This window comes from Bidens hawaiensis, unplaced genomic scaffold, assembly GCF_021521415.1.
Source record: "Bidens hawaiensis isolate Kalapana, Puna unplaced genomic scaffold, B.hawaiensis_p1.1 tig00037275_1, whole genome shotgun sequence".
NCBI lineage: Eukaryota > Viridiplantae > Streptophyta > Magnoliopsida > Asterales > Asteraceae > Bidens > Bidens hawaiensis.
In genome coordinates this window covers 61,099-72,339 of record NW_027496511.1, presented here as the reverse complement: position 1 = coordinate 72,339, position 11,241 = coordinate 61,099, and the positions used below count along the sequence as shown (strand labels likewise).

The 11,241-nt window shown below is 34.4% G+C and overlaps 2 protein-coding genes and 1 non-coding gene across 3 annotated transcripts; 1 reads left to right on the top strand and 2 right to left on the bottom strand.

The window, feature by feature from the left end:
* Nucleotides 1-1,019: 1,019 nt before the first annotated feature.
* On the top strand, nt 1,020-2,604 carry LOC143589207 (deoxyuridine 5'-triphosphate nucleotidohydrolase-like). The gene is made up of 3 exons (XM_077070035.1): nt 1,020-1,279; nt 1,387-1,478; nt 2,166-2,604. The coding sequence occupies exons 1-3, from the start codon at nt 1,116-1,118 to the stop codon at nt 2,408-2,410; spliced, it is 501 nt and encodes a 166-aa protein (XP_076926150.1). The 5' UTR covers nt 1,020-1,115; the 3' UTR covers nt 2,411-2,604.
* A 129-nt stretch (nt 2,605-2,733) lies between these two features.
* Nucleotides 2,734-2,805, bottom strand: TRNAE-UUC (transfer RNA glutamic acid (anticodon UUC)). Its single transcript has one exon. It is a non-coding gene; the product is annotated as a tRNA-Glu (tRNA).
* Nucleotides 2,806-5,533: 2,728 nt separating this feature from the next.
* On the bottom strand, nt 5,534-8,930 carry LOC143589210 (uncharacterized). The gene is made up of 5 exons (XM_077070037.1): nt 8,568-8,930; nt 7,700-7,752; nt 7,200-7,615; nt 5,807-7,091; nt 5,534-5,732 (listed from the first exon to the last, which is right to left on the bottom strand). Exons 1-5 carry the CDS (start codon nt 8,674-8,676, stop codon nt 5,661-5,663), a joined length of 1,935 nt encoding a protein of 644 aa, XP_076926152.1. The 5' UTR covers nt 8,677-8,930; the 3' UTR covers nt 5,534-5,660.
* Nucleotides 8,931-11,241: the final 2,311 nt, after the last annotated feature.

The window sequence follows — 11,241 nt, the reverse complement described above, 5'->3', positions numbered from 1 at the left end:
CTATTAAATTATTTAAGAACTTGAAGGAACCCTTGAAAATTAACGTTTTTTATAAATTTTTTTGTATGTTAGTATTATTTGAGTGTAGTTTTATCATTTTTTATATCTATATTTACGATTACAATTAGGAAAATTAATTTTCACACATATCTAAACTTTTTTCTGCATATATGTAAATTTGCTGTTACATAAATTTTACACATATGTAAACTTGTGATTTATGTATGTAATAACAAATTTATATATATAATATGGTAAAACTAGTCTCAAACAATGTTAATATATGAAAAAAATTAAAAAAGTGTTTGTTTCTTATGAGTTCCTAGGAGTTCTTAATTTTTTTGGAGTTCTCATATGACACACACACACACACACACACACACACACACACACACACACACCTTATAAAATATGATTTGCTCTTTATCATCTTATAATTATTGGACCGAATTTTTTTTTATCCATAATCAGTTTAATTAAGTTTAAATTGGGTCCAAACTAAAAACTAAAAAAATAAAATAAAAATCAAATGCAAAATAAAGGACAACGGCCGATCTCTTCCTTCTTTATGAATGTTTAACAAAACCTGAACAACAATCAACCCAACCGATCACCACTGTTGGTTCGTCATTGACCATCAGGCTCCTCTGTGGTGACCAAGACATCCACCAAGGACCGAGGTATGTCTTTTTTCTAATGTTTAGAGAGATTCACGAATCATCGTTTAGTCGTTAGCTATTACGTTATTGATTTTAATAATATATTTTTCTATTTTTATTGTTACGAGAGTGTTGTCTAAAAAAATTAGTTTATATATTCTGTTACTCGTCAAGGCTATGGACCTTCTTATTTCGAATCGATAGACTTCTTATTTCGAATCGACAGAGGTATTTAAATTCTGAAAGACGGTGTATAACAACATATATTGGGCTATGATCATGGTGCTCTATCTAGGGTTCAAAGATGGCGGGAACTCTTGGCGCCATTCCTACACATTCTCTCAATCAGCGCCCAATTTCAACCCTTATTATAAAACCTACCATTCTCATCCATTTCAGTTCCAATTCAATCTTCTCTCTTCAACCGTTCATCCAAAACCAACTGCTGTTTCAACAATGGCACAAGCGACCAACGGCAGCCCCGAAGTGAAAGAACCGGCACCAAAGATTCAGAAGCTTGACGATGACCAAACCCCTCTTTTCAAAGTGAAGAAGCTTTCAGAGAAAGCCGTTTTGCCTTCCAGAGGCTCCTCACTTGCCGCTGGCTACGATCTCTCTAGGTATTATTATTATTATTATTATTTCAATAATAGTGTTGGGTTTTAAAATTATGAGTTTTGGATTTAAGTTATTCTTAGGGTTTTATATTTGTTTTGATTTGGTTCAGTGCAATTGATACTAAAGTACCAGCAAGGGGTAAAGCACTGGTTGCTACGGATTTAAGCATAGCTGTACCACAAGGAACATATGCTCGAATTGGTACTCTCTTTATTTTTATTTAGTTACAAGTTGTGACAAGATATCTGTTAAGACAGTTGGTACTTGTATACGTACGAGCACATATGTTTATAGGTTGTTATTGAGATATTTAGGAGATACACAGGGGTACTCTAGTCTTTTATGTATACATGTTGTTATGGTTGTTACTGAGATAATAAGGTCTAGGCTAGAGGTGCAAATCATAGCCGGTTAACGGAAACCAATTAATAACCGGCATTGGAGAAACCGGTTGGTTAGTAACCGGTCACATAGAAACCTGTGAATGGACATAGGTTATATGGTTAGTTTTAATAAGCTTAATTATGGTTTTTATTGGTTAACCAATTGAACCGGCCTCATAGGTTATGACTTATGGACATAGGGATTTTCCAGTTATGGGTTGTAAGTTGTAACCAATATTTCAAAAAAAGCATATTCCAAAAAACTGGTAGTATTTGCACTTTTAGTCTTTTTGTATATAGGCTGTTATGTTTATTTTCTGGATAGTTAGGATCACTTTATCTATATTTTGTATTTGTTATATCTTTTGAGTCTTAAATTATACATAGGCCTAGCATTGTATTTGTTTATTTATTTGTTTTTTTTTTTCATGATCAGATTTGATTACTTTGCAAACTGTTAATGATTTTTGAGTGTTTGATTTGATACTGAGTGTTTGAATTGTAGCTCCGAGATCTGGTTTGGCGTGGAAGCACTCAATTGACGTGGGGGCAGGTGTTGTTGATGCCGACTACAGGGGTCCTGTTGGTGTGATTTTGTTCAACCACTCGGATACTGATTTTGAGGTGAAAGTTGGAGATCGAATTGCGCAGTTGATTGTTGAGAAGATTATAACTCCGGAAGTCGTTGAGGTTGATGATTTGGATGCAACAGTCAGAGGTGCAGGTGGGTTTGGATCAACCGGCATTTAATGATTCACACGAGTAATGATCTATCAAGAAAATGTGTTGAATTTAGGTTCTGAATTTGCGTACTTTCTATGAATGTTTAGTGAGAACCGGGTATAGTTTTGAAATTTGATGGAACATTTTGTCGAACAGTTGGTGGGCATGTTGTGTTTCATTGAAAAATATTGCAGAAGCTTTTCAATTATAGTCTCTTATGAGTTATGTCTTTTTTTAATTAATCAATGAATGAAGTGTTCAAATCAAATTATAATGGCGGCTCTTCAAGCTTACTGCTTCTAATTTACCAATTTTAAAACAATATTTAAAAAGTTTAGCTATTAAAAAAGTTCCATTGCCGGGAATCGAACCCGGGTCTCCTGGGTGAAAGCCAGATATCCTAACCGCTGGACGACAATGGATTTAGGTTGTTGTCGTATTTAAAAAGCCCCATAACTAGATACGGAAAATTTGTTGCCAAATATAAAAACCTTGCACTTTTAAGAAGTCCTGTATACGAACCATATAAAAAGTCAAAATGAATTGAAAGTTTTTAAAAGTGGACAAGATTACGTATTCAGTTTATGGTTTGTTTTTAAACCAAAACTTAGATATAAATTATTTTTTGTTTAGAATGTTCAGTTTTGCTAAAGGTGATGAGATTAAAATACGAGCACCTATCTTTTTTAAAGAGTTTTTTGTTTTGTTTGAAACCAGACCGAATTAAGATTGGCGTTTGTAAACTTTGAATTTGAATCAGTTTGATTTCCAGTTACAACTGAAAGAACATTCAAACGAAGGTAGCCTGAAATGTAAAATAAAAACAAGCTAGAATTACATAAATTGAGTTTAAACATTGATTAAGATATCACTATCTTATTAAGATATTCAATACATTGTTAACAAAATTAACTCTTAATTATATATGCCTCTCTCTTTCAATCAAATCAAATTTCTACAAGTTTAACATTCATTTTACAAATCTTACAATTAAAAAAGAAAAAAATCAAAACTTTTATTTGCATCTTCATCTACACAAGCTTCATCACACAAAACCCTTCATTACACATAAATAAACCTGATTCACTTTTTCGACGGTCTTTACACGCTCAAAAGATCGTCGACAAACTCATCTATTAGCTTACTAAATGTATCTTGTTCCACGTCGCTCACAAACTCATCCTTTTCCACAAATGCAAATGTCGTTATATGCCAACCGAAATCCCAAAAACTATTAATATCAGGATATCTGTTATGAATATCTTTTTCTAGCATCTGCAAGTAATCCGCCTCATTGTATTCATTACACGTATCCTGACCATATAACCGTATGCCTTCTAAATCTTTATACAATTGCTTTACCAACTCGTCCAAGAACTTTATACTTGTATCGCCAATGGATGGTTTAATGTATGGATGGACTGACAGTTCCTGGCTTCTTGCTTTTCTTTTCAGGATTTCATACCCGCAGTCTAGTTTCAACTTAGTTTCGTTGTCATGGTGGTTATTATCGTCCACATGAAGAAAACCGACTGGGATATTGAGTTTAAAAAGGGCTTCGGCCGTGCTTAAAAAGAGTTGATCTTTTATTAGAATCTCCTTTAGTTGTTTCTCTTGTTCGGTTAGTACTACTTGTATGCTTGAGTAGAATGTTTTCTTCAGTTTGTTTTCCGACATATTGCTTTTATCAAGTATTCTGTTTTCCGACACATTACTCTTATCCGGTGTTCTTGCATTTGTACCTATATATAGAGATGTCAATTTCAACTCATTTATGTTTATGGTTTGACGATTTTTAGGCCAAGCCATAAACCAGACCGCTGGTAACATTTTTATTAAACATAAACCAAAGCCAAACCCTTGAAAGTTAAAACCAATCCATTACTAACGGTTAGGTTTCACAGTTTAGGCATCTACGAAGAATACAGCTTGAACCTTAAAGTAAAATTTGATGTATTCTAAAAAGTTCGAAAAAACTAACAAGACTGAAAAAGTCCAATATATTCAGGCGGAAAGTCTGGTTTTACAGGCGGCTTTGTTTATAAGCCGTAAACCAAATCGTTAACCACGAGTTGAAAATTTTGAATCCAGCCAGTCAGCCAAGAATTAAAAAAACTACCGTGAAATCAAAGCGATGACCAATTTGGACTATTTCACATTCTTTAATATACCAAACCTTCACCAGCCTACTCCTACTTACCAGGAACTACGATTTCCGAGGTTATTTGAGGATCCCTCTTTGTTTCACTTTCACATATGCTCGAGTAAAATGCTTTCTTCGTTTTGCTTTCCATCAGATCACTCTCATACGGGATTCCGACGTTTTTACCTATAGAGATGGTATTTCAACTCATTTTATGTTAAAACGGATTTGGACATTTTCTAGGAATAGGACCTTGGCCTAAAGTTAAAGCTGGTATCTTTTAAAAATATTGAAATATTTTAAAAAGCTGAAAATAGTTCATTATATTATCACGGTGACACGATATGATCTGATTTCTTATCACCAGCTTTGGATATAAGTCGTAGATGAAATCGTTCACTACAGTCCATAAAATTTAAAGCCGACCAGCCACGAAACCAATGACTGGTTTGGATAGCTTCACATCCCTGGACCAAACCAACAACACTCTACTTCTACTTACCAGCGATTACAATCTCCGAGGTTGTTTGAGGAACCATCTTGGTTTCATTTTTGCATACAGGTACCTAAAAGTTCATGAATAATATGAAAAGGAAAAAAAAGCCACAAAATGAATCAACAGAGAAGTTTTATGTAAGCTTACAATGTCCAATAATTGGTTTGTCAATTCTGTTTTATCTGCATTTGAGATCAAATCCGCTTTTTTTATATAAGTTTCTTCATTTGTACCTGTAGAGATGTCAATTTCCAACTCATTTATGTCAAAATGGCTCAATTTTGTTCATGGGTATTAATGGTCTAGTTTTACAAACCGCGAGTCAAAGTTGGTATGGATTTATGTTAACAAAAATATATATTTGAAAATTGAAACTGAACTGTTACATGCATAAACTAGGAATAGGACATGGACCTTATGTTAAAGCTCTCAAATATTCAAAAAAGTTTTGAAATATCTAGAAAAGATTAAATATATATCTTACGGTCCGGTCTGGTTTTCTACAGTCCGCTTTATGTATAGCCCATAGACCAAATTGTCCGTTATGGTTTTAAACTTTTGAAGCCAACCGGCCACCAAACCAAACAGATGACCAATTTGGACAGCTTTACATTCTTAAACCGAACCGTTACACACTACTACTTACCAGCAACAACGATTTCCGAGTTTATTTCAGGACCCCTCTTGGTTTCATTTTCGCACACGGGTACCTAAAAGATCATGAAAATGAATATAAATATGTAAACCACAAGATGAATTAGAGGATATGTAAATGTAAACTTACAATGTCACTTGATCGGGTTGTTGATTCTGTTTTATTTACGCTCGAGATCAGGTTCGCTTTTCGGATAATGATTTCTTTCGGTTCTGAACGGACACACACTTCGTTCCTGTTCGTTTCTTTCAAAACCGAAAGTTTATGCTTTAATGGCGTCGATAAGTTGTTGATTGTTCGATTTCTTCTCCTCAACGCCTCCTCTTTTGTTCGAGGGGACTTGGTTCTAGCAACCACGATCGAATCTACCTTCTTTCGTGCCACGGGCACCATCTTCTGTTGTGTTGGTTCAGGCTCTTGTGCCTTTGGAATTGGATCTTTAACTTTCTGATTCACTTCAACAGGTTGCGGTTTTGACTCTTTTGACACCGAGTTCGTGTTATTAACTGGTTTACCTTGCTGTGAATCCTGTCTACTCTTTTGGACCCGTCTATCTGGTTCTTGAATCTGTTTGCTTCTTGCAACGAGTTTGATCTCGTTACTCTTCTCGGTTCGAACTGTTTTCATCCTCTCCACTTGCGGATTCTCTACGACTTCAGGGCTTCTTCGCTTTGAATGCAACTTCTCTTTCAACTCACTGTTTGATTGTCGTTCTTGCTTTTGTGAAACTCGATCTGATCGGTTGTTCTTGTTGATTTGAGTCACTCTTGACTCACCAATCGTGCTCGAATCATGGATTTGTTGTGGTTTTCGTTCATTTGACGGTCTAGAAGTCTTCTTGGCTGTGCTCTTATTCATATCTTCATTTCTCATAACTTCACCTCTCTTGGAATATGATTCCACCTTTCGCGGAATCATACCATCTTTCATCGGTCTTGAAGGCCTGTTAACAGCGTTAATACTTGAATCGTCTCGTTGGGGATACGAATCCACCTTCACCGGAACTTCTTCGAGTCCCATTAGTTTCGCAATCACATTTGAAATCCTTCCTTTTTCCGAAGTGGGTTTTGCATAAGAAACGCTTCCGACACTTTCAGTATCGGCTGCAGTGTCAGCCGACCACTGCTGTGTCGGAAACTTGCTAAAACCATCGGTAAACTGCGAATTTGACTTTTTCGAAGGCTTGTCGAATGAGAACCGAGGCAAGGCCACCTGGTTTCGCTCGACCACCTTTGAGCGTGCATCTTCTTCTTCTTCTTCTTTGTCATCGTCAACTTCTAGTAACGTAATTCGACTCTTTCTTTGCGTGTTAACCATCAACTCCGACGCTTCTTGCAAATTCACCAGCATTCTTAATGATTCTTCCAAACCTTTAGCCCCTTTCAGTAATTCCTTTCCGACTTCCATCGAATACCTATATTTTTATTAACGGTAAAGATTTTATTAAAATAATAAACCCGGCTAGTAAGAAGCTAGACATACGAGACAAGACAAAATTACAAACCGACCCAGAAACATTTACCTATTAACATTTGCCCCATTCGACGTTGATCTTATTATTTCGTAAAGATTTTGAACTCCTTTCGATATCTCCTTAATTTGAATGGTGGTGAGAGCAGGCGCATTTTGCGAACGATGCTTTACTAGACTCGTTACTGTTCCATTTTGTTTACTTTCGGCGTGTAATGATTTGCTGCTGATTTGGTTTAAGAAGTTTATCATTGTGTTGGTGTTGTTACTATTTGAAAAATCAACGTTCATGAGTTTGCCTGCGTAAGCAAACGCCATTGATAAATCTCCAGTGGATTCTGATCTATGGTGTTGGTGTTGTCTACCGTAAGACACGATTTGGTGTGATGATGAATCTTTGATGTTTAGAGATTGATTTGATCCTCTTGAAGACATTAGCTGCTGGTTCATAGATTTGGAGTCACTAAACTGCATTAAAATAAAGGATGATCAAGTGATTAATTGGTATGTTAGCAATTAAATATGGTTTGATGGATTAATTGATTAACTTACAGATTTAGTGTGTCTAGATCCTCTATGCATATTTCCTGGGTCTCTATATGCATCTGTTCATCAACATAAATGAATTTCAAGGCGTTTAAATTGTAAACATAATAAGACATTAAAATTGGAATTTTTTAAAACCTACTAATTTAACTAGTAAAATAAATTTCTTATCATTATCTAAGAAAAAGAAAAGGGTTGATACCTAAATAAAAATTAGGCTAAAAACAAGTAAAATGGAAAAATCTTTATTTTTATTAATATTATAAACTTAATTGCCTTTAATTAGCAAAATTACCCTTTTTAGCCTCTATTTAAAGTTTAAATCACTATACATTTTTAAATTATATTAACAAAACAAACACAAAGTTATTGTTTTTAATTTTTCTTGTAAAAGTTTAGTGGGACTTGAACCATTCACACAACTCCCTCTTGATCAACCTTTTTCACTTTATGATTCTACTAGGTTTGGAATCGCTTCAACAGATTAAAAAGGAATCTTGATCTAGCTTAACTTTCACCTTTTGAGTGTCAAGACGACCATTTTTCATTCTACCATAGTTGGTTCATACTTCAAACCGAGCCGTTTCAGGTTTTGAACCAATCGGTTAGAGACATGACTAGAAATTAACCAAAACGTTTATGTTCTAAAAGTTTGTACATACGATATTTTCTTCATGTATCGAGTATTTGCATACTTCCTTATGAAGCCAAATACGGGATTGGGCTAGCTTGTTCTAGGTCAGCCAGCCACTGGTCTAGTCGGTCTAGAACATTTTCTATCCCGGACTGACATATACTGATATACGCAATATTTAACTACATAAAAAATATGAAAAAAAAAGAAGAAGACGTGTCACGTGTTTATATAGCATACCTCTGGTGGTAGCATGGTTACGAGCCGAACTCTGAGACACACCCATTCGTTCTTTCCTAAGACGAAGATCATTCAACAACTTTTGTGCGAAGTCGGATTTTGCCGCCATTTAGTCCCACAAAAACTTGGGGAAATCTTTTGGTTTGGTTTAATGAGAAGAAAGAAGAATGGGAAATGGTGGTGGGAAGATCATATGATAGATTTGGTGCAAAAAATGGTGGTTTAGTTGGGAGGGTTCAATCAAGATCAGGTGAAGGTAGCGACTACGGTGTGAGAATGTATACAAAGGTTGACGTGAACGTTTTCTCACCCACTGCAATATAGCTCCACTTGAGATCACATTAACTTTGATTCAAAAGCAAGCAATGTCACATTTTTCAAATGATTTTTTTACACTTTTTGTATTTATTGTCTTGTTACTTATCATTACTATATATCTTACACGAGTTTTACATTATTACTAATATCATTATTAATATTATTAATATTGTTATTATTAATTTCAAATACTTCACCTACAAGCATCATATATATTACTTGGGAGGAGTTAGTTTATCTCAAGACCAATAGTTAGTGTGTAAAATGCGAAGTACGTGATAAACAATAGTTAAGAGACAGAATTACCATGTCCTGACAAGGTCATCATAACCATTTTTCTTTAATAAAATCGTAAGTCTTAAAAAAAATATAAAAAAAAACTTTTCTTTAAAATATTTTCTACTTACCACGTACTATATTTAAAAGCACAGTTGAACATGGGCGGAGCTACACTTGGGTGTCGAGATCACCCGACGCCACTGTTTTCTGTGTTTTCTTTAGAGTGTATAGAACAATATTTGACGACTAAACCCATGACATTAAAAAAAATTGAACCCGTTCAGCATATAGTGGTTTTTATAAAACTTTTAACTAACTGTATAATGAAACTATAACAAAATTGATACCATATGAGATCAAATTCGATTTTTTAAACTAGCAATGGCCTAAATAAACACGCATTTTTAATTAGGAATGGGCTAACGGCCTAAATAAACACAATTACAAAATTGAAACTCACTGAGCCTACTCAGTGTCATTTAATTTTGAGATCTGAGTCTACTGCTTCGAGCTTGTTTCGTTATTCACGGTCGTTAACAAAATTCCATTCCTGACCATGCCTCCTCCTCCTCCTCCTCCTACTCGATTGCTCAACAAGTGACAAATCCTTATTGATTATGTGAATGAATTGATTGCTCAACAAATCAATTGTTTAAAATCCGGTAAAACTCGACAAGAACTTGATAGTTAATGAATCCAATATGAGTCAAGGTTAATTTTTCCTCTTTTTTTCGTGTTCGTCAAGCTTGATTATGTAAAATATGAATATATGATGTTTAAGTGAAAGTTTTGCTTACGCTTAATTAAATTAGTTAAGTTAATTGCTAACTTGCTATTAGCCTATTTAAGATGTTCTATTTACGTTGATATTTGAAATTCAAGGTTTATTGGTCAATGCAGTTTGTATTTTATTTGGTGTTTTTTATGACAACTTTAGGTGTTAAGGGTTCTAACGCAGGCTTTCTAGCTGAGTGATTTTGATTTTCTTTGGTTTGATTAAAAGTGTATTTGTGTTTATTCGATTTGAGTATCAGTTTCTGTGCTTATGTTAGGGTTATATAGGAGTTGCTTGTTTTTTTTTTCTTTTTTAAATAGCCAAAAAATAATATTATAGACAATCGAAATTGGTTAGAAAATACCTAACCAAAATAAAAAAGGAATTACATATATATAAGTGGATTTTTCATACACTTGATCCTACCAATATTAACCTTCCTATTCTTATTACGATCTTCCCAAGATAAGAATAATGAATGGTCGTCTCTAAAATAAGGTTTTTCCGTGGATCATTGGCTCGAAACGCAGCTTCGTTCCTGGACTTCATAACACCCACCATGTCGTTGAAAAATGACTTCCACCACATATTTTTTAAAACCCCCCAACTTTGAACCAAGTGTAACAACTCAGGTTTTGGAATTTATATACCCACTCGGTTCGATGTTTGGGTTATTTTATTAAATAAATATATTACGTTTATCGAGTTTAAATTGATTAATATATTATTTATTTATTTATTTATTCATAATTATATTTTTCCTATATCGGCAAAATCAACCCTAACTAAACTATTAACCCTTTTTGTACCCATCCTCAAACAACAAGGACTAAAAGGAAAGTTCTGTTATAACCCACTTCCTCAACCCTTTACCCAGGACCCAAGTTTGAATCCATATTCGTTTTTATACTCGATTTCCAAATTGTTAAGCCTTGGACCACAATTTACGTAACAATCAAGGTAATTGAATCATTTGGTATGTTAAAACATCCTATTTTTGGCTTAACCGACAACTTAATCATGTTAACACAATATATTTTGATATGTTCTTCCTTATTTACGAAGCCGACCCTAATCCGTACTTATTATACAAGCAATCGTTCATAATAAATCAATTAAACTGGTATACACAATATCTAACCCTAGTCGTTCATAACCCTATAAATAATTGTATTTGTTTTGCTGTTTACTTGCTCTCTCATACACATTCTTGGCCGACAACTGTCTAACCAATTAACCTATCTTCGTTCATCATCTGAGGTAACTAGTTAGTGTATTGCGATCTTTTTTGTGTCAGAAGCA

Excerpts from the sequence above, each read along its gene's own strand:
- LOC143589210 (XM_077070037.1), bottom strand. The coding sequence starts at position 8,676 with ATGGCGGCAAAATCCGACTTCGCACAAAAGTTGTTGAATGATCTTCGT. Across the intron at positions 7,616-7,699 it reads GATCTAGACACACTAAATCT|TTTAGTGACTCCAAATCTAT; the intron begins GTAAGTTAATCA and ends ATTTTAATGCAG. Across the intron at positions 7,092-7,199 it reads AATGGGGCAAATGTTAATAG|GTATTCGATGGAAGTCGGAA; the intron begins GTAAATGTTTCT and ends ATAAAAATATAG.
- LOC143589207 (XM_077070035.1), top strand. The coding sequence starts at position 1,116 with ATGGCACAAGCGACCAACGGCAGCCCCGAAGTGAAAGAACCGGCACCA. Across the intron at positions 1,280-1,386 it reads GCTGGCTACGATCTCTCTAG|TGCAATTGATACTAAAGTAC; the intron begins GTATTATTATTA and ends GATTTGGTTCAG. Across the intron at positions 1,479-2,165 it reads AGGAACATATGCTCGAATTG|CTCCGAGATCTGGTTTGGCG; the intron begins GTACTCTCTTTA and ends TTTGAATTGTAG.